Below are 23,854 nucleotides of genomic sequence, written 5' to 3'. Positions count from 1 at the left end.
CTCCCCCCACTTCAATCCTGTCCCCTTTCTCCCTTTCCTTCCTTCTTTCTCCCTTTTCTCTTCCCTCGTATCATTGATTCCCAAAGATCACTTTTAGAGAGAGGAAAGCAGGTAGCCTCTGGCGGGGGTGGGGGTGGGGTGGGGGGGATTTGCTTTATCTCCTTTGAAGTTCCCTAGCTTCAAACTTCCAGAACGCTCTTTACTTCTGTCATTTATTAACTTCTCCCTGACACCTGGAAGGAAAATCCTTGTTTCCATTGTTCCCATCAGCTACTGGAGAACAGCTGATTCCTGATCCAAGGTTTCTATAGCAAGACCTTGATGTCTAGCTGGGGTTCTATCATTTTTTAGGGTTATCTCCTCCTCTCAGGGGACCAGGGATCATACTGGGGAGAGGGGGGATGGCAGAGTCATGGAGAAAGGCTGTGCCGCCAGGGAGTGGGTGAGTGAGGGGACAGGGGAGAGCCAGGAATTTGCCCTTGAGAAATTCACCTTTTGTCCAACCAGAAAAGCTGGCTGCAGTCTCTAAAACAACCCCTCATTGTTTCATCAGGGCCAAATGGCTGGAGGTCCCCTCCATTCCAGCTACCACCTGTAAGGACCTCATCTTTAGGTAGCCCCTGAGCCGATTAATCAGATCACTCACTACAGGGGCTCTGACTGCCCCTCTTCCCATCAAGGACTGAATATTACCATCAGCCTGCTTGTTCATTCTCCCCTTGGAAACAAACTAGTAGCAGGTGACTGGGTGGGGGGCTTTGCAGGCTGATTCTGCAGACCGCTGGCTGGATGAGGCTTCTGCGTGTTTTCCCAGCTAAGAGCAGGCAGAGTTTCAGATGGCTTTGGACAAGGAGGTAAGAATCAGCTTATAGAGACTGTCTAGAGCGCATGTCAGGGATGGTTTTCACAATTAGGTTTTAGTATGGGGGAGGGAGAAGGTGATTTGTCCCTAAGAAAAAGCTGTGTTTAATCAAAAGCCACATACCAGGAAAGCAGCATAGTAGCAATTTTTGAGAGAAGAGAAATCATGTATATCCTGCTCAATTTTTTTAAGGTTAAGAGAAAAACATTTTTTTAATTGCTTTTTAATATGCTTGTCAGTTAGATAGTATTTCTAGTTAAAGGAGTGAAAAAGAAAATGAGGAGGACGGCAAGAACATTGTAAGAATGAATTTCTCAAGCAATATGAGTCACAGATGGTGCATACACAGAACGTAGTTGAAAATTATTGTCATATTGGGATTTTTTTTTTCAAATGTAGGACCAATTAGAATATCACTCGTTGATCCCTGCTAGCTACAGGGCTTCTGTTCATTCCTTAGCTTTTTTCTTTCTTTTCTCTTGTTTTTTTTTCTTTCTTTTCTTTTTTTTTTTTTTTGGTTGTTGACTATTTTGGGAAAAGGGAAATTCCTCTTGCTTTTCTTCCTCCAGTAACCAAGGACCCAAGTGACTCAAACATGCCTCTTAGTTATTCAGAATCTTTCTAAACACGGTCCAAATTAGTTTCCCATTCTGTGCCTAGAAAGTGGAAATACAGAGCGTTTTTTAATGCGCAGAGGGCATATTCCAAATCATCTTGTGGGATGATACTTTTCAGTTTCAATGTCGTGTGATAGGAAACAGTTTGCTGGCCTCGTTTTTTTTCAAGCAGCAAATTGTTTAACTTCTCTTCTCTGGGACAAGCAGTAATTAGCGCTGCTCTAGGGAGCAACGGTGAAGGTATTTTTAAACACGTCTTTCCAGGTGTCCCCTGAGCTGACACGCCCCCACCAACATGTCTGAGCAATTTTCAGCAACAGACTGTAGTGGGAAGTTCTGACAATTTCGAGGCATTTTTATGTATCCACTCTATTTTATGCTTACAATTAAATGGAATTGTCCCAGGGAAAGCTCGTTTGTAAAACGCTGAGCGATACAAGTGCTGGAGTCTTATTATCACATATAATTAATATTGGAAACATAAAACTACAGTTACTTGTTAATTACCTGAGACTTCATCTCAAGTTACTCAGTGCTGTGAGTTACATTTGAAATTTAAACTCTGTCCCCTCCCCCCACCCCAATGCTCCCAATGTAGTTTAAACACAAAGGTATCATCTTGGAAAAAAGTGTTCCTTTCTTGGCTTTGTGGTTTTTATAGTTATTAATACTGTCTCCCCCAAATCAATTTTTATGTATGGATGACTCTATGACTAATATATAAAAAGTCCATCTCTGTCTGCAGACCATGAGAGTTGTGGCATTTTCCAGAAACATTCTTGACATTCAACAAGATGGTGCTTGACTTTTAGTCTCTGTAGGGATTGCTGTGGCAGAGCTTATTGTCAAGATCACAGAATTCTCCTTGTCATGAGGTGCTCTGAATTACATGTAGTCTAGGTGCATGGCAATAGAACGAGTATCTTTCAGCTGTGCGTTGCTCTTCGCCAGCCCGTTGGAAAGGGACCCTCGGGCACTGTGGGCTCTGGGTGCTGACAGCAAAACCTTTCCCATTGCAGATTACGTCTTTGTCACGCCGGTAGAAGTGGACTCGGGCGGGTCATATGTTTCACACGACATTTTGCACAACGGCAGGAGAAAGCGGTCGGCGCAGAGTGCCAGCAGCTCCCTGCATTACCGATTTTCAGCATTTGGACAGGAACTGCACTTAGAGCTTAAGCCCTCGGCGATCTTGAGCAGTCACTTTATTGTCCAGGTACTTGGGGAAGATGGTGCTTCAGAGACTCGGGAACCCGTGGTGCCAAAATGTTTCTATCAGGGATTTATCAGAAACGACAGCTCGTCCTCCGTCGCTGTGTCTACATGTGCCGGTTTGGTAAGCACCCCCTACTCCCTCTTTCCTGTGTTTTGTGTGACTGGAATGAACAGATGTCTGCAATCCTAAGTGCTCTTGCAGCCAGCTCCACACATTCACACTGTCAGCTTTGATACGTATAATATTCTCAATTGAATTAATCTAATCTCCCAGAAAAAGAAAATCTATCTAAAAGAACTTTAATTACCATTTAGAACGTTCTTTTGATGTTTAATGGTCTGGGCCTCTTCATTTTCCATGTTTGAGACGATCCCCCAAGGAAATTAATTTGATGGATGCCATTCGCTTTGGAAAGTCTTGAGAGACCAGGCTTTATATAAATCTAACAAGCTGCGTGCCTCTACAGTGCTTTGAAACAGGGAAAACTGTATTTAATGCAAAAGTGCATTCACTGCCCTGGGAAGCCCAACCTTCCCTGTGGAAGGGAGGCCTCTTGTTTTCTTTCAACTGATCTGTTCATGTTGTCCTACTCACGTGAGACGTCCTTTTTGAGTGTGATGTGGTGTGTTCAGGGGCTGGTGGGATTAAGTGTGGCATCCAGGAAGGCAGGACACTTAAAAAAACATTTGGGACAAGCGTTATTTCCTCTTGTGTAATCCTCAACTGTTGGGCTCGAGATCAAGAATATTGGTATAAATGATGCTTGTCTCAGGATTCAGTCATCTGTGAGGCAATAAACGGTGATCTGGGTTGATTTCATCTCGTGTTGCAATTGAGAAGTGTCTGTAACTGACAGAAGAGTTTGTGTGTGTGTTGAGACACACCATGGTCATGCTCTGGCGTGGCTAGAAGAAGGAAAATGTGAGAAAGCCCAGCTGAGGATGTAGTTAGTAATGTACATGATACATCATGTCCGAGCAAGAGGGGGAGGGGCTTAGGCGCTGGTGACTGAAGACTCCCATGTTCTTGACTAGCTGAAACTTTATTCTTTAACTTTTTTGTTTTCATATTGTGACTTGACATGTAGCTAAAATCTTTTATCACAACCAGAGTTATGATATTTTTTGGTACGGTCTTTAAACTATAGAGCGAAGCAAAGATTTAACAATTCCCGGCTAAGCTGGATCTGTTTAAATGAACAATATGGCTTACTAATGACCTATATATTCTAACATGGTTACACATAGCTAGGCAGCCCACATGCACGTGACTATATCTTGTTTTTGTTGTTTGGTTGTCGTAAGTCTCCTGCTCATTTGGGAGCGTCCTCCTATTTTCCCTCTTTTCTGTCGATTCCAGTATCCTTATGTCTTCAGAAGGAGGTTAGGCCGGCCATCACAGTGCCTTAAACTATCCCATTCCAGATAACCCAGGGGTTAAGAGTAGTCTGTCCAAGTTCATTTTTCATACCAGCCCTTACTAGTAGGACCTTGGGCAAGTTATGAATCTCTCTGTGTCTTAGTGTCTCTATCTCTACAATGGGAATAACAAGAGTGTTTACAGCACCGTGGGGATAAAGTGACTTCCTACATGGGAAGTGCTACAGCAGCTCTTGGAAGGAACTTAGTCTCCCCATGGTTAATGCACTCAAGATTCCACTTTCTGTGAGTGATAGGAAATCTGACCAGTTATCCCATATTCATAGATGTTGGGTTGTTTCTCCTAAGAAAGAGATTCACTTTTGAACAGGGAACGACCACTTAGCACATAGAATGAGGCAAGTTAAAAAGTTCCATCTTTGGGATGAAGGTGAAAGAAGTCATTGGCAACCACATCTGCCCGTGTATAAGGCTGATATAACTTTTTTTCTTTGCATACCAATCTGATTTTTGTTTGTTTTTATCTTTTTAATTCAGTTTTTATTTTATATTGGACTGTAGTTGATTTACAATGTTGTGTTAGTTTCAGATGTACAGCAAAGTGACTGAGTTATACATATACATATATGCATTCTTTTTCAGATTCTTTTCCCATATAGGTTATTACTGAATATTGAGTAGAGTTCCCTGTGCTGTACAGTAGGTCCTTGTTGATTATCTATTTTATATATAGTAATGTGTATATGTTAATCCCAAACTCCTAATTTATCCCTCCCCCCCACCTTTCCACTTTGGTAACCATAAGTTTGTTTTCCAAGTCTGTTGAGTCTGTTTCTTTTTTGTAAATAAGTTCATTTGTATCATTTTTTTTAGATTCCACATATAAGCAAGATCATATGCTATTTGTCTTTCTCTGTCTGACTGACTTCACTTAGTATGATCATCTCTAGGTCCATCCATGTTGCTGCAAATGGCATTATTTCATTCTTTTTTATAAGGCTGTTATAAACTGAAATCATGAAACTCACAATCTGTTCCTACTTTTCAACAAGCCAGCCACATATACTTAATTAACTTTAGTTCTGTAGGCCTCAGTTTCCTCTCCTGGACCCTGTGAAATTATTTCTAAGACCACGGCCATCTCTAGGCATCTGACTCCAATTATCCAATTGTTTGGGCCCATGGGGTATGGGGTAGGGAGAGGATCAAGCTTATCCCCCTTGCATTACCCACCTCCCCAAGTCCCTGCCGCACAACAGCAAAATACAGACACATACAGCCGTCCTCAATCAAACAATAAGAAAAATAAAACAAGGAGGAGGACAAAACCACAAATGAGAAGCTGAGACACTGCTCTGTATTAATGTCTGTAACTTCTATTGAAGTATAATGTATATACAGAAAAGTGCAAAAATGTATATACAGAAAATGCAAAAATCGTGGAGTACAGCCTAATGCATTTTTACAGAGTTCACACCACTGTAACCAACAGCCAGATCAAACGGGACGTTACCAGTGTCCCAGAAGACCCCTACCCACATCCCCTTCCACTCAGTGTCCCCCAGAAGTAACCACTATCCTAATTTGTAACATAGCTTAAGTTCGCCTATTTAAAATTTTTTTACCTAAGAGAGGGTCATACAATAATTCCTCTGTATGAATATTCTACATTGTTTCCATCTAATTGTTGGTGGCATTTAAACTGTTTCCAGTTTGGGGCTGTTAGGAGGAGTAATGCTAAACATTCTCATCTATGCCTTTTGGTGAGCTTATGGACACATTCCGTTGGAAACATACCAAAGACTGAAGTTGCTGGGTCATAGGTTAATATATATGTTCTCCCCAAAGCAAAATAGCGGTCAGTGCAGTCAGTGTTCGTTTGTTGGTTTTGCAGCTAGCCCTTATACAGGCGGCACTCACCCTAAGCAGGTGAGAGTGGCACCACCCAGCTCCTTCCCCAGGAACTGCACTTACCGCTATTTTCCTAGATTCTGCCAAACAGCTTTTCAGAGTGGTTGCACTAATCTACACGGCCATCAGCAGTGTATAAGAGTTCCAGTTGCTCCACATTCTCATCAACACTTGCCATGGTCTGTCTTTTCCATTTTTGCCACTTCCATTGATGGATGTGAAGCCATATCACACAATGGGTTTAGTTTGCATTGTTCTGATGGTTAATGAAGTTGAGTATCCTTTCTTATGCCTACTGGCCACTTGTATACCCTCTTTTGTGATATCTTATATGGACAAGAAGTATTATACAGGTTTTCCCCATTATCTGAAAGTAGAGTGTTCCTATGAAATCTTTTGTAAGCCAAAATGACAAAAGCAAAGAAGCAATTACCTTAGGACACATCTTGGCAATGAATGCACAAAATAAATTGACATAAAGCACAAGTGCTCCCAGACATAGTCCAGAGCTACAGTGGCTTGATGCAGAGATTCTGAGTGCAGTTCCTGGGGAAGGAGCTGGGCAGTGCCACTCTCCCTGCTTAGGGTGAGCGCTGCGTGTATAAGGGTTAGGTGCAAAACCAACAAACAAACACCACACTGATCGCTATTTTGCTTTGGGTTTTTGTTTTTTTTTTTCATAAAAATGAAAATCCTCTTCGTATTTCTTTTGGTTAGCAAAAAACATGTGCTAATTGGGTCTTTCGTAAAAGCAAAGTGACATAAAGCAAACTTGTGAAAGTGGAGGACTCCTGTAAATGTTTTCAGCCCAAATTGTGGTGCTTTTTCCTTTCTTTGTGAATAGAAACAAGAATTCTGAGCAAAAACACCTTTGCCAACTTAGCATCTTTGATATCATGGCTTTGCATCTCTAGCAATGCATTGACCTGCATATGAAACGCTATTGAATAGCAGTAGTGAACCCTGGGAAATCACTTGAGGCTCCACATTGAGGAATCACTTCTCTAGGCCCATTGAGAGATGGGGATGGAGGGAAATAATCACTCCAGGAGGAAGAAATTTTCCTTCTAGCTACCCAGAACCGATGAACACTGCTCACCTTCTTTGGTCAAACAGGGGGTTCCTAAAGTGAATTAGCAAGTGCTGTAATGCATTCAGAATAGTGGATGATTCAAGGGTTCAGGAGATGGGCAGGTCTCTAACATGCTTGGTGGATGGACAGGTCTCTTACACGCTCATCAAAGTTCACAAGCCAGAAGAGGTAAATGACTCTTCTTCCACGAATACAGAAACTGACATGAGGTGAAGGAGACTAAGATGAATCGTCTTCTACCTGAAGTGTCTACATTGGTGTTTCACCAAGAGGGGGGCTGGCAACTGGCATCAGAGTGACTTTCAAGGTTCTAGCAGTTTCCTAGTGTGCATCAGTGTGTATTAAAAAAGTGATAAGTCCCCTTTAGATAATAGAGTACTGACAGGAAAGCTAACCATTACCTTGACTGCTAGGGAAACCCCAAGAGCGAGTGAGAAAGGGTGGAGGGGTTCTAATAGTGAAATATATTTGCATACATACATATTCCAGTTAGGATTTCTCCGGCAGGGAATTTAATAATTCAGAATTAAACTATACTCAAAATAGTCTCTTAAAATGTACCCCCCCACACGATGGGTCTCATTTTATTCAGGAGTTAAGTAGGCAGTTATTTACTTGGAATAATCCATCAAACAGGAGTTGCAAGCTTCCATGAGTGAATCCTGCCTACCCTTATGTCTGGAGGGGGTGTTTTTTAAAATTTTTACTGGAATATAGTTGCTTTACAATGTTATGTTAGCTTCTACTTCACAACAAAATGAATCAGCTGTACATATACATATATCCCGTCCCTTTTGGATTTCCCTCCAATTTAGTACACCACAGTGCATTAAGTAGAGTTCCCTGTGCTATACAGTATGTTCCCATCAGTTGTCTGTTTTATACGTAGTATCAATAGTGTATATGTGTCAATCCCAGTCTCCCAATTCCTCCCACCCCTCCCCTTTCCCCCTTGGTATCTGTACGTTTGTTCTCTACGTCTGTGTCTCTATTTCTGCTTGGCAAATAAGGTCATCTATAAGATTTTTGTAGATTCCACATATATGTATTAGTATACAACATTTGTTTTTCTCTTTCTGACTTACTTCACTCTGTATGACAGTCTCTAGATCCATCCATGTCTCTACACATGACCCAATTTCGTTCCTTTTTATGGCTGAGTAATACTCCATTGTATATATGCACCATATCTTGTTTATCCATTCCTCTGTTGATGGACATTTAGGTTGCCTCCATACCCTGGCTATTGTAAATAGTGCCGCTATGGACATTGGGGTTGCATGTGTCTTTTTTTTTTTTTTTTTTTTTTTTGCGTGTGTCTTTTTGAATTATGGTTTCCTCTGGGTATATGCCCAGTAGTGGGATTGCTGGGTCGTATGGTAGTTCTATTTTTAGTTTTTTAAGGAACCTCCATACTGTTTTCCATAGTGGCTGTATCAATTTACATTCCCACCAACAGTGCAAGAGTGTTCCCTTTTCTCCACACCCTCTCCAGCATTTATTGTTTGTAGATTTTTTGATGATGGCCATTCTGACCAGTGTGAGGTGACACCTCATGGTAGTTTTGATGTGCATTTCTCTGATGATTGGTGATGTTGAGCATCTTTTCATGTGTTTGTTGGCCATCTGTATGTCTTCTTTGGAGAAATGTTGTTTAGATCTGCCCATTTTTGGATTGGGTTGTTTGTTTTTTTGATATTGAGCTTCATGAGCTGCTTGTATATTTTGGAGATTAATCCTTTGTCAGTTGCTTTGTTTGCAAATATTTTCTCCCATTCTGAGGGTTGTCTTCTCATCTTGTTTATGGTTTCCTTTGCTGTGCAAAAGCTTTTAAGTTTTTAAAATTTTGAATGCCTTTCAACAGGAACAAGCTCTCTCCAGCTCACCTCTGCCCCTTATGCCTGTCTGCCTTACACCCTGAGAAGGTTATCTAGGTTTGCAGAACTTTGTCCCAGAATCTCAGGGTTGCAGATGAGCCCAATCTAATCACTCTCTGCCATGCACGTTCTTTTGACCATACCCAGCTTCTCCTTGACCACCATGTTGATGAAATGATCATTACATCCAGGAAGCCTATGCCATTGTCAGGAGACCCTTCATCTTGATGTTGAACTACATACAAGCTGCCTTCTTATGACTTTCACCTGTATTTCTTTTTTTTTTTTTTTAGATTTTTATTTGTATTGATTGATTGATTGCTATGTTGGGTCTTCGTTTCTGTGCTAGGGCTTTCTCTAGTTGCAGCAAGTGGGGGCCGCTCTTCATCGTGGTGCACGGGCCTCTCAATATCGTGGCCTCTCTTGTTGCGGAGCACAGGCTCCAGACGTGCAGGCTCAGTAGTTGTGGCTCACGGGCCCAGTTGCTCCGCGGCATGTGGGATCCTCCCAGACCAGGGCCCGAATCCGCGTCCCCTGCATTAGCAGGCAGACTCTCAACCACTGCGCCACCAGGGAAGCCCTCACCTGTATTTCTTAATTTCGTTTTCTGGGATGCTAGGACAAACCTGTGTCTTTCTTCCTACAGACTAGGAGATCTCAAAGTCCCTTTTGCCCCCCAATTTTTCTACCTCGGCATTCCTTTTTCAGGAAGACGGTAATTTTCAGAGTGTGGTCAGCTGGATTAGCTTAACTTGAGGTGTTGAAAATGTCAATGTCTTTACATACAACAGAAGGTCAGGGAGGCTGGGCCCAGGAGTATGTATTTTTAATTTTCCAAGTGATTCTAATACATACTAACATTAGAGAACCATTGGATTAAGACATTGGACATATAGGCAAGTTTTTTTCTTAATTGCTGTTGGTTTGACAGACTGAGCCCATTTCTGCAACTTAGTAGAAATGTCATATTTGGAGAACTGACCGGAAAGATACATTGAATGACTCTGTCATTCAACTATTGATGGGCTTCTGTTATGTCAGGCACTGTTCAGAGCACAGGGTGGAAAAAGCTGCAGGCAAGGTGGATGCTGTTTTCTGCTTCACTGGATTTCATTCTAAGGAAGAAATGGAGTGGTGATATAAGACCCAGAAATGCTATTTTATTTTGAACCAGGCTGTGATTCAGCAGAGCCCTGGAACAAAGGGTTCATGGAGTATGGTTTTAGATTAGGATGTTAACAACTCAGAAATGTTCTGTGTTAAAGACATTTGCTTAACTCTGTTTAAAAAGTTTCCCTAACTTATTTGACTGTGGAAACTTTTTTTCAAGGAACCTCTCTTCCTAGTCTGGTAGTGACCAGAAAATCACCAAAGCACTAATTCCCAAAAGAGGTACTATAATATTATGTATTGATTTCTAACTAAGAGGTATTCCAGCCATAAAAGTGTTTTATGACCCTACAAGTGGTATCATGGCTATATATTCCAATAAAATTCGGGAAACTTTTATTAAGCAAATGTCTTTGCTCTAATACATTTCTCACCTTTTAATGTGCTAATGTGCATTGTGAAGCTCCAAGAGGTGGAATTTTGATACTAATTTGACTACTTCCCCATTCCCCCCTTTTAAGCCATGCTTCCATCCACAACTTGCCCAGGGTTCCATGGTTCGCCATGAAAGAACAATTCTTAGGTCTGAGATTATTTATACTTTATTGGTACCAGATGAATCCAGTTACCGCGTATGTCTTCCAGTTGGAAAAATGCACCTCTTGCTTAAATTCTGGACACTCAGCTCCAATGTGAAGATCAAGGCAAGAGGCATGCAAAAATGCCACCCGTATAGCATTTCTGCCCAGATCTGTGATACGTGGGTACTTTAGCTCTGATTAATCACCTCAGCGGGGGGCCCAGCTGGCGGGAGTGGTAGAGAGCTGTGCTGTTCCTTTGGCATCTTCTGTCCAGCCTCTGATTAGGATCCAGCCTCAGCATCACATCAGGGGCTCAGAGAGGAATATGCACCACGAAATCCCTCCAGCCTTGACTGCCGATGCACTGTTCAATTTTGTCACTTGGTTGTCCTTCCTTTCCTTTTGCTTTGTCCGCAACAATTAAACCGTAAGTGGTGTTTCTCTTCCATGGCTGGCTGCCCTAATGTCCCCATTGTCTCTTTCTTAGTGGTGGCCTTTTTGGACTATGACGGCAGGGACCCATTCTCCGGAGAGCCTAGGTCCCTGAAAGGAGCTTTGGAAGCAGTTGGTTTCAATAGGCGGTAGGGGAACACTTTGATCTCCTTTTTTTCAGAAGTACTTTATGACTCAGAAAGCTCAGCCATTGAGTTGCCTGTTGCTGGTCGCCGGCTGCCCGGTAGTCTTTAGAAAGATTTCCATTCATAAAAGGGCTGAAGTTAAATGACCTTAGTCCACACAGGCAGAAAGAAAGCAGGCTCTTCTGCTTTGTGGGGCCTCGTTAACCAGCAGAGGTTTGCTGCGTGACACACACCCCCTTGGAACTTTTTGGTCACTTGAGAGGATCACGTGAAGTTAAGGATTAGACTGGGTTCTATTTACAAGTTTTTGGACACAGGCTGACCCAAATCAGAGATGTTTTCTTAGGTTATGCCTTGTTTCATCAAGGGTAAAAAGATTTTTTTTTTTTTGCCTCTTTCCTGTGTGCTCCTTTCAGACGTGATGTGTGAAGATGATTATTTGCTCATAACAACACTTTTAGCAAAATGCCAGCCAGTCTTTTTTTTTTTTAAATTGCCAAGGTGTTCTAATTACGGGATTTATGATGTACACTAAAGTGGAAATGCCTTTGAACTTAGCTTTCAGTCTCCAATCCTAAGTTTTGTTTTTAATCATTAAAGACTCTTTTAAAAACAATTGCAAAGAAAAATCTAAAATATCAGGATTCATCATTTTGGCAACTGTGTGTAAAGTATCTTGTGAGTTTTATAGATATTTTGACTGTGTCGTGTTTCCTGAGTACCAATGTCTCTATAGAAAAATTCAGTTCTCTGTGAAGACTAGGAAGGGTGTTGTATATTGAACTAGTTATTTGTGTTATTTTGATATTTAAAACAAATGTAAAGTTCTTTCATCCTAATAAAGCATATCTAGGTTTCATTGAACAAAAAACAAACAAACAAAAAAACACCAAGTTTCTTGCCAGAGAGTGGGACCCCCAGGCTGATTTGAGGGTTGCTCTCATGGGAGGGTGAAAGGCTGATTCCTCCTCCCCATGCTCTCTGCCTGTTAGAGGATGGCCACTGAAGCATCCGTCTCCCCAAGGGCCAGAATTGAGAGTCTTGGGCTCTGCTCTCAGTTTTCTCATCTGTAAAGAGATGAGAAATGGGCAATGGTAACTCCCTCTCTCAGGATTGTGACCATCTATGAATGAACTCTATCCTCGATTATTCTTTTCGTTGTTGTTTGTTTTTTTATTGAGTTATAGTTGGTATACAATATTATAAAGTTACAGATGTTCAATATAGTGATTCACGATTTTTAAGGGTCATACTCCATTTATAATTATTATAAAATATTGGCTATATTCCCCATGTTGTACAATGTATCCTTGTAGCTTATTTTATATGTAATAGTTTGGACCTCTTACTCTCCTACCCTTATATTGCCCCTCCTCCTTTTCTCTCCCCACTGGTAACCACTAGTTCTCTATATCTGTGAGAGTTTACTTCTTTTCATTATATTCACTAGTTTGTTGTAGTTTTTAGGCTCCCTTTGTAAGTACTACCATACAGTATTTGTCCTTCTCTGTCTGACTTACTTCACTTAGCATAATACCCTCCAAGTCCATCCATGTTGCTGCTAATGGCACAATTTCATTCTTTTTCAGTAGTATTCCAGTGTGTGTGTGTGTAGATACACACACACACACACACACACACATCTTCTTTATCCATTCATCTGTTGATGTACATTTAGGTTGCTTCCATATCTTGGCAATTGTAAATCATGCTGCTGTGAGCCCTGGGGGTGCATGTATCTTTTTGCATTACTGTTGTTGCTTTCAGATATAGACCCAGGAGTGGAATTGCTGTGTCATATGACAGTTCCTTGATTATTCTTGACTTTGGTCTCTGAGAGGGTCTAGGAAGGAAACGGTAATTGAAGCTCCTGCCCTGGAGCCTTTTCAAGCTCGTCAGAACAGGAAATGAGCCCTTGGATGTTGGCAGTCATCCTGGTGAGAGTCCTGGGGGGTTTGTGGGGGAAGGTAACCACTGCTTGATCAACTAGGAAGACATAAAATGAGAGGAAGATAAAGAATCAAAGAGGAAGGAGCAAAGAAATCGATAAAGATGAGGATCAAGGCACATGAGATAAAGCCAGGCAGTGTAATGGCTTTGAGCTCAGACTCTGAAACCCCAGCTGTGGCCTTTACTGTGTGACCCAGGTCAAATTATTTACCCTCTCTGGGCTTAATTTCTTCACTGGCCAGATGAGGATAATGGTAGTTCCTCCCTCAGGTTTACGGATGCTTAATTGAAACAAAAATGGTCCGTGTACAATGCTAAAAAACAGTGCCTGGCCCATAGTAATTACATTGATAGTGTGATAATATATCAAGTAGTAATTGGTATTATTGTAGCAGAATTGGCTAATGCCAATCCACCTTACCACCCACAGGCAGGAAAGTTTTAGTCTAGATATTAATAACAGTTTATACTGATTGAGCATGTATCGAATTATTAAAACTGGAGCCATGGAGAGGAAGATTCAGCTAAGACACAGATGGAGGCCTTAATGATATTTAACTACCAGTCGGCATATCACTATTCAAGGTCTAAAGTAGCAATTTTTTTTCCTATGCGCTTGAAAAAGACTTGGGCACTTTGGAGGGGAAAAAACTACATATGTTTAGGCTCCGCCTCTGAACATTCAGTAGGTACTAGGTAGAGCCTGTGTGTCCACTTGAATAAAGGAAAGAAGAGCTTCACAGATGGTCCCGGGGGCACTGGAGACTGTGAATCGTTGTCCTAAAGATGTCCGCAAAGAACCTTCTCCGGGGAGACAGAAGACTAGTGGAACATGCTTTTGGAGAACTGCGTTTGCTTTTGGAATGCATCACACCTTGCAAGTGTGGTCATTGACGCTCTGACTAGCCTTAGGCAGTGTGTGTACTAAGGGGGGCAGGTAGGGGTGGCTAATGTGAATCCAAATGTACAGATGGTCCTTGTTTCTATATTATAGGACTTCTCAGTGGCAAGTATTAGAACAACTCCACCTTGAACTTGGTTAAGCATAAGAAAATAGATTTTTTGTCTCTGGGATAAACTTTCTTCTCTGTCTCTGTCTCTGTCTCTCTCTCTCTCTCCCCCTCTCCCTTTTCCCCTCTCCCCCCTCCCTCTCCTCCTGCCCCCCTTCCTCCTCTTTCCTTCTTCCCCTCCCCCAGCTTGTACTAGGTGACTAGCTTTCAGCAAGGCTGGACCCAAGCTACCCAATGACATCATCACTGCCCTCTTTCTATCAGTCTTTCAGCTCTTTTTGCTCTTCCTTCTTGCCCTTCTGCATGCAGGACCACCCGAATTCCAGACATGATTCAAACGTTTCCCTGGGTGCCTTGTATCTCGTGTGACTTATGGAGCAGTAACTCTGCACTTGTAACCTATATCATGCGTGAGAACAAGTGCGTGGGGCTCTGGGCTGCATTTGCTCTCTCACCTGTCAGTAAGCCTCAGAGGGGCACAGTCAAACCATCTGTGTGTCCAAACGAGACGAAATCGTATTTTGGTTTCTGTATTGGCATGTGAATTAACGCACAGAAGGAGGTCTGCGATCACGCAAGGCAAGCCAAGAGCTCCAGTTACCTATCAGTTTGAAGCTCTTCTTGAAACCAGAGTTGATTCGTTCTGTTGTGTGTGTGCCCTTAAAATGTACATAAGTTGTGTTAGCCAGTACTATTTCTGAAGCAATTTTTTTTTTTGGTGGAGAAGAAGTGCTTAAAAATAATGTGTATCTTGGAGTTCCTTATCACGATGTAAGCATCTGTCTTATTCTTTTAACTGCTGTATATTTAATCATTCCCTTCCGATTAATATATTTGCTTCCAGTTTTCTTTTGCTGTTGCTGAAAGAGCATGCATATATATGGGTCTTCTTTGTGTGTGTGGCGGGGGTGGGGGGGTTGTTTTTTTAACATCTTTATTGGAGTATAATTGCTTTACAATGTCGTGTTAGTTTCTGCTTTTCTAGGTCATCACAAAGCATTGAGCTGATCTCCCTGTATACGGGTCTTCTCAGTTGCATGCAATTCTATATTTTATGAGAGAGAGAGACAGAAAGACCTACTTTGTGAAAAGCTGAGATGCCAAACACATACGGGATATAAGCTGTGGCCAGAGATTGACTTGCTGATAACTGACATTATCCACCCAATATCACTATCACCTTGGTTGTATAACATGCAGAGTTACTGGGAACTCACTTCATTTTTTGTTTTCCATGAGCCTAAGACAGTGGCTTAGAAAACCACTTCTCTCCAGTGGAGCATGTGTGCTGGTAAAACTGCACGGTTTCCCACCATCAACAATAAACAATTTAAGAGAAAATGGTACTGATTAATTCCTGAAGTCCAAGTATAAACAGCCCTAATGTTAACAGTGCACATTGAAGGCTCTCATGACCCAAAATATTTGCCTGGGTTTCCTACACATCTCTGTCCGCAAACCCAGGAGTTCCTCCTCAGTTAGATCAAGTTATTGCCATGGAAGCGCGTTCCCACGGTTTTTCTATCCAGTTTCAGGGCCCCGTACACTCAAATACCATAATACAAGTCTGGCGAGAGTGTCCTGTCTGGACTGCACGCTCACGTCTCCTGAAGGGGTGCCTTTGATGTATGGAAGGATTTCATGTTCAGCTGAGTTCTTTTGATTGCTTATTCATGCCACTGAGCTTTGAAATATCTTATCTGCCCTTATTACCACCACAAGTCAAGGGGGCATGCTTTCTAATATAAATTATAAAGTGCACATCACTAATTTACTAGAAGCCAGCTATGTGCACACCCTTCTTTAGAACCGGCACTTGAAAGGGATTGAGATAAGCTAGTCAAAGGAGATTATCTGTCTCATTATTTACTGAGTTCTCCCACAGCAGAGTGCTGTTTGAGTGTCTGTGGGTTCATTCTGTGACTTTACAGTTCCTCAACTCCCTTTCATATTTTACTTTGTCACTTCGAGGGGGCGAATGAAGAGTTACCCCAAGTGAATTTCTCTGTCGATAAATAATGAACACAATTTTTATTTCTACCTTGATTGTCGAGTTGAGGTCTGTTGTAGGCAGCACAGAGATGTGGCTGAAAGAAAATATTACTGAAATGCGTTCTCACTCTTTAAATATGCTAATGTATTTTCCTAAGGCTTAGTCTTATCTCAGGGTTTTACAGTCATTGTTTTCCTGTAAAAGGCACTGAAGTAAGATGAATTCCAGTCCCTTTAAAAGATTCCTTTTGTGCATAAAGCAAATGCTAATTTCTGTTTAATATTATATATTTAGCACTGTCATTTATGATAAAATAATATCTAGATCAGTGAGTCTCAGCATATAGAGCTTGAAAAAAATGTAGATGCCCAGAGCCTACCCCAGGCCAATGAAAGCAGAATAGCTGAGGATGAGGCCCAGGTATCTGTGTTTTTAAAAGACTCCCCAGTTGATTCTAATGTGCAGTCAAGTTTGAGGACCCCTGCTCTAGATAAATGTCCTCAGGGGCTTTAGAGATGCTGTCACCTTAGAAATGCCTTGTGCAGTAATTTAAGAAGGCAGGATGGTATGTTAAAATGCATGGGATTTTAGAAGTTCATCTCTTTCACTTAGGAGTTACATGATCTTGGTGAAATTATTCTTTTTAAAGACATTTTATTTATTTTTAATTAATTTATTTTTGGCTGCGTTGGCTCTTTGTTGCTGCTCATGGGCTTTCTCTAGTTGCAGCGAGTGGGGGCCACTCTTCATTGCGGTGCGCGGGCCTCCCACCATCGCGGCCCCTCTCGTTGCGGAGCACAGGCTCCAGACGCGCAAGCTCAGTAATTGTGGCTCACGGGCCCAGTTGCTCCGCGGCACGTGGGATCCTCCCAGACCAGGGCTCGAACCCGTGTCCCCCGCATTGGCAGGCAGACTCCCAACCACTGCGCCACCAGGGAAGCCCTGGCAGGTGGATTCTTAACCGCTTCACCACCAGGGAAGTCCAGACATTTTATTTTGAAATAGTTTTAGACTCACAAACAGTTGCAAAGATAATATAGAGAGTTCCCATGTATCCTTCACCCAGCTTTGGGACATTATCAAATTATCTGAGAATCTAGTTTCCCTGACTGTAAAGCAGAGATTAAAAAAAACCAAAAAAAACAAAACCTTCAAAGTGAAACCGTACACCTAAGGTTGGTACTTGAACCCATCCAAAATCGACACTGGGACTTGAACCCACTGTCTTTCAGTTGAGATCACACACCTGGTCTCAGGACTTAATGAAGCTCCCGTTCTTTCTCTCATTGCAGAAAGAATTCAGTGAGACAAAGTCATAGGTAAGAAGTGGATTTATTTAGAGAGATCCACATTCCATAGACAGAATGAGGTCCATCTCAAAAGGCGAGAGCGGCCCTGGGAGAAGCACCCTCCACAGACAGAGTGTGAGCCATCTGAGAAGGCGAGAGTCCCCGAAATATGGATTGGTTAGTTTTTATGGGCTGGGTAATTTCATAGGCTAATGAGTGGAAGGATTATTCCAACTATCTTGAAGAAGAGGCAGAGATTTCCAGGAATTGGGCCACGCCCACTTTTGGGCCTTTTATGGTCGGCCTCGGAACTGTCATGGCGCCTGTGGGTGTGTCTTTTAGCATATGGTAATGTATTACAATGAGCACATAATGAGGCTCAATTGGAAGTCGAAACTTCTGCCATCTTGAACCTAGTTGGTTCTAACCAGTTTATGTTGTATCCTCAAGGGCTATGTCATTCTTTTAGAGGTTGTGCCCCACCCCCTTCCCTCCTGTTTCAAAAGGGTTACCATGAGAATTAAATGAGATAATGATAACATATAAAAATTGTGGGAGTAGAATTCTAAATTGGCCCCCAAGCTTCCCAGCCCCTGGTATATGCACACCTTCTCCCAGTGATTCGATCAACTGCTAATTTAGGTGCTGCTGGGAAGGGATTTTGCAGATGTAATGAAGGCTTCAAATCACTTGACCTTAAGATAGGAAGATTGTCCAGGTAGGTTTGACCTATCCTGTGATCACACAGAGTCAGGAAAGGCAGAGAGTTTCACAGCTAGGGGGATTTGACATGTGAAAAATTCTCCATTGCTGGCTTTGGAGGTGGAGGGGGCCACGTGGCAAGGAATGGAGGTGGCCTGTAGCTGATGGCCAGCAAGGAAACGGAGCCTTGGTCCTATAACTAGAAGGGACTGAACTGTGCCAACCATCTGAATGAACTTGAAAGTGGATTCTTTCCCAGAGAAAGGAATGCAGCCTGGCTCAGGCAGAAACCCTGTGCAGAGAACCCAGTCACACTGTGCCCAGACTTCTGACTTGCAGAACTACGAGCTAATAAATAGGAGTTATTTTTAAGCTGCTAACTATGTGGTAATTTGTTCTGTAGCAATAAAAAACAAATGCAGAAAACGTCTAGAGTGCTTACTCTGCAGCTGGCTCAAGCACACGGTCCCTTCCCTTTGCAGAATCACGGCCATCTGAGGTCATCCATCAGCTGCTCATGCTGCCTCGTGGGGCAAGTGGGACAGTCGGTCCAAGGAGAAGCAGCAAGCTTCCTTCGATTTCACTGTTTACAATTGTGTGGGAAATTGTGATATTTAGCCCACGGTTTCTCAGGGCACCATTGACACCATTGAGGCGGGGGAAGGGGAGTTTGCTGTGGCCTCTACCCACTGGATGCCAGTAACGCCCCCCTGGCTGTGTCCAAAAATGTTTCCAGACATGGCCGGCTGTTCCCTGGGGACACCATTGTCCCCAGCTGAGAACAATTGATACAACACAATCACAAACTGGCCTCTTTAATAGAATGCATTTACGTAAGTTTATTTTTTTCAGTGTATACTTGTTGATCTCAATGCCAGTAAGAATAATGATTTTAGGTACTTCACCTGCTTTAGAGGAATTTAGCCTGGGAGATCTAGAGGAATGGTATATGGGAGCTGGCAGGTGGATTGGGTGGCAGCAGGAAAACCGTCTGGAAGTATATTGAAAGGTGTGTATTTGCTTTTGAATCTCACAGTATGCCAATCCAGCCTGCTGAAAATAACTGGATCTCTGAAGGCACAGGGATATATTTATAAGAAAATTGACTCATATTCTTATGCGGGAGGGAGTTTGACGATGTGGATGTAGGTTAGAAATGTGGATTCTATTTCTGGATTTGCAGCTGAGCTTAGAGAAAAGTTAAATATCCTGTGTGTTCTCTTGATCTATAGGACTGGGGTCAGTGGGCAGTTCTGGGAATGAAGGGAGAATGTCCTCTATGTTTTGTGATTGTGTGTTCAACCCTAGAAGCCTTGTAAAGGTATATTAGGTTTTTCTATCTACTGCATGGAGTTGGGCAATTTATTATACATTAACTTCTTAGTACTTGGAGGGGCGAGGTACTTGGAGGTGTTTGGAGAGGTACGGAGCTCTGTTTTAATTGGAATGCTAGGTAAGAAACCTAGTTCCCTCATAGTCATGGACTCACCAGCTGACCTGATCATTGAATCTATTTCTGTCATCCCTTCTTTGAATAGACCCTTCATCTAAGAGTGAATAGTAGTACATTGGTCCTATGTAATTTGCAACATCCTTTAAATTACTCAACCTCTTTATAAATATACCAGGGAAACAAAGTCAAGGTCCCTTTGGGGCTTGTATTCTTAGTTCTCATAACGAATTGCTGACGTTTCTTCTTTCTTTTCCCTCTATTCCTTCCTCCTTCCCACCCATCTATTCATCCTTCTAACCCAAAACATTTATTCCCAGCTTACTATGTGCCTCAGTCCTATCATAGACTATGGAAATACAAAAACGATAATATGGTTCTTAAATTTTAGGATATTCCAATGTGAGAGTGGGGAGTATTGTTGACAGGAATATGAACACCTAAGGACAGTGTAACAGAATTAATATAATTGCTAAGGTGTGTTGAAAGAACCATGAGAGCACAAATAAAGTGATGAGACTAATTTTTAATTCGATGGGCAGGCAATTTAAATGATCCCGTTAGCCCATGAGGGTATATAAATACCAGGTGATCTTATGCACACGTCTGTGTAAACATCATTGCTCACAGGTCAATTCAATACCCAATTGCAGCCACGTCTTATCACCTTCACTGTCACCACCGTGATCGAAGCCACTCTAATCTGGATTCCTACCGCAGCTTCCAATCTGATGATTCTCTTACGTTGTGTGCCTATGAGGTGTTTTTCTCAAGTAGCCGGATGATCTCACCTTCCTCTTCTCCACCAGCTAATGGCTTTCCATTGCCCAGTATATAATCCAGATTTCTTACCATGGTCTACAAGGCCCTGTGTGATCTGGCTCCTTTGGCCTGAAGTCCTATATCTTCTCCCATCGTCAACTCCACCCCAGCCCTTCTGATATCTGGGGAAAGAGCAAAGTGCAGTCACAGGAGTGGGGGCCTTTGAGCATCCCCAGAGCGCCCCCACTCCTGTGATTGCACTTTGCTCTTCCCCCAGATATTCACCTGGTTTCTTCTGACACTTCTTGGCACTTCAGTTCTCTGTGCAAATGTCATCATTGCAGAAAGTTCCTCCCTGACACCCGGTTACTCTCCATCCCCTGATCTTGCTTTATTTTTATTCCTACTCTTTACACATACTACCTGACTGGCTTGTTTATTACCTTGCATATGCTGCCTTCCGCTCTTAAATATCTGCTCCATGAAGACTGGAGCTTTGTCTCTGCTGTTCCACAGCTGCGTCTCCAGTGGCTAGAATAGTCCCTGGCCAATAGTAGACACTCGATAAACATTTGTTATGTGAATGTATGTAATTAATATGCTGGTAATTTAGAAACAGATACATGATTTCTATGTTTGGCATACATCAGGAATTGGAGATTTCTTACGCACTCATGCACTCATTGGAAAAACTCATCAATTGTGTAGCTTCTATATGCAGGTTAGATAATGGAGGTTGAGAGAGAGCAGTGGCCACCTATAATTTTTTGTCTGCCCAGCATCTGTTTCCCCAGTCTTTTGGTAAAAACACTGAAGTTTTCCTTGGGGCCCTACCTTCCTTACCTGTGCCTTGGAATTGGGTGGAGGTGACTTATTTCCCATAGTGACCAGTCAGAACATCAGCTGTGCTTGACTACAGTGATTGGTTCAGAGGTGAACATGTAACAGGAGCAGAGCCAATAAAATCAATTCTGGGACACCTGGGGGAAGCAGAGAGGATGGAATGTAAGTCCAGAGTTGGGGCCATCTTGTCACCTGATAGTAAAATCATCACAGCCTTGATGTCCAGTTACGCCTGAAATTAAAGTGTGTTGGCCTTTTCATTTGTATGAACCGTAAACCCTCACCCCCTTTTTGGGGTTAATCTAGTTTAACTTTTTTCCCTTTGAAATGAAAGTCCTAATTGTGGTAGGGATGAACAAGTTCTGGACACTTTCTACGAAGAGCTCCTAGACTCCCAGAGAAAACAAGCTTAAGGCAGCCAGGCATTCAGCGTGGAGTAGCCGACAGGTCAATGCAGTGGGCAGCTTGCCTACGCATTTCATGATCAGCGTTTCTCGGGTGTGGTGCCCACTGCACAGAGTCTGACTGCCTCGAGAATTGTCGGTATTTGTTCCTTATGGTGCATCTTGGATGCATCATCTAGCTTGTTGATTCACTACTTTATCTGTCAGTTGTCTTTTTACCACACACGTCTCTGTGTCTGCCAACCATGACTGCACATGGTTTCAAACAGCCAGTACAAGTGAGCACGTTATACGCCTGTCAGTGAGCAGTTGGAGGGAGACGGAGCTCCACGGTTGGCTTAGAGGATGACTTCACACTCTGAAACCACTTTTCATTGATTTCTTGGGACGATGACATGTGGACCGTTGTTGTAAAGCAGGAATGCTTATTGATGGATTACATTGTTCAGCGTTCATATGCCGTTCATTTGTGTCTTTGAAGATGTTTATTTTAATCAATCTAATTTTAGTCTGCAGTGGATTTTTTTTTTTTTTTTGAAATGATGACAACAGAAGTGGTTTTGTTCACCCCATGAATTCTTCTATTTCTTTTTTATGAGGCATGGAATTCCATCTCCTCTTTGCTCTGGCACAGTGCTTGCTGTTCGATAGAATATAATGCGAGCCAACATGGGTAATTTCAAATTTTCTAGTAGTCATATTAAAAAGAAAGTAAAAAAAAATGGGTGAGATTTGTGTTGACATTCTATTCGATTTAATCCAGTATATCAAAAATGTTATTTCAAAATATAATCAATACCAAAATTATTAATGAGATATTTTACACACAAGTCCTCAAAATCCAATGTGCATTTTACAATTACTGCACATTCGTTTCAGACCAGCTACATTTCAAGTGCCTGGTAACAGCTACTGTATTGGACCGGATAGGTCTATTCATCTCCTATCTTGAAGTTTCCTAACATGTACAGCGAAAGCAAACAGGCAGGAAGGATTCCCTTTTCATTCACTAGTTGGCTAAAATTCCAAACAGTACTTGTAGAACAGCTCCAGTTTTTATTTAGATACTCTCTGGTGTGGACATGTTGATAACTTTGACTCAGAGATGCCTCACCATTACGTAGTTACGTAGAGAATTGTGCAATCTGATGGAGACAATCAGATTTAAAGTACAGACGCTGAATTAAATATTTCTCTTGAAGATAAGTGAAAGATACTGTGTTTTGAAAATTTTCAGAATATACACATGTATTTTCTTCTAATTATACTTGGTCCAAACCTGCTAGTTTAATTAACGTTTGCTCTTTTTTGAATGGAAACCTCTTTATCTCCTCTCATCTTTCTAGTTTGTTTTCATTATAACTTTCTTAGCTATACTCATTAACATATTTAGAAGCCAAAGTAAAATTGGCTTTAAAAGATTCATGATCAGGACATTAAAAGTTAGTGTTACATTACTTATTAGGTTCCCCCTCTTACGGAGGGTTCAGTGGCAAAAGTCATCCAGATCAGTGATGATTCAAAAATACATTGTATCTGATTTAGAATCATATTTAATGTATCAGAAAATGTAGTTACCCCATTGTATTTCTGCTCCAGTGGATATCTGAGCACATTTCTGTGGCTGGCGGCACGACTCCCTGAAGCCAACGGCTCCCACAGAGAGGCGGGAGCCGTCAGCAGAGGGAAGGGTTTCTCCAGGCCCTGGCCCAGCAGTGGCTTCTCCAGCTGGAGAGTTCAAGCTGCTTGACCCTGGTACTGAGGGTCTAGCCCTTGCTGAGTCCTGCCTGCCTTAGGCCAGAAAAGTAATTAATACATACTACGTTAATACATTTTATATATATAATATATTTAATACATAGTATATTTAATACATATAATATATTTAATACGTATTATAACATTGTGTGTATGTATGTTTATATATGTACATGTGTATGTGTGTATGTATATATATGGAATTGACTCTTGCATTATTATATACTTGTAAGGAATTGGCTGATGCATTATTATATATAACTATATGAGGGACTGACTCATGCATTATTGTATATATGTCAGGAATTGACTCATGCATGATAAGGGCTCGGAAGTCAAGATTTGCAAGTTAGGCAGCTGGAGACCTCAGGGAGCCCATGGGGTGAATTCCAGTCTGAGTCTGAAAGCAGAAAACTGATGTCCCAGCTCAAAGACAGGCAGGCAGAGAGAGCAAGCCCTCCCTTGCTCA

The 23,854-nt window shown here is 42.0% G+C and overlaps 1 protein-coding gene across 1 annotated transcript in view; it reads left to right on the top strand.

The window, feature by feature from the left end:
- Window positions 1-23,854, top strand: part of ADAMTS18 (ADAM metallopeptidase with thrombospondin type 1 motif 18) — a 153,091-nt gene that overhangs the window by 712 nt on the left and 128,525 nt on the right. Inside the window, exon 2 of the mRNA XM_059903515.1 lies at window positions 2,499-2,815. Coding sequence (XP_059759498.1) covers window positions 2,499-2,815 — 317 coding nt within the window. The remainder of the gene's footprint in view (window positions 1-2,498; window positions 2,816-23,854) is intronic.

Source organism: Balaenoptera ricei, chromosome 19, assembly GCF_028023285.1.
Source record: "Balaenoptera ricei isolate mBalRic1 chromosome 19, mBalRic1.hap2, whole genome shotgun sequence".
Taxonomy (NCBI): Eukaryota; Metazoa; Chordata; class Mammalia; order Artiodactyla; family Balaenopteridae; genus Balaenoptera; species Balaenoptera ricei.
Note: the sequence above shows the minus strand (reverse complement) of the source record. Positions and strands in the feature narration are given on the sequence as shown.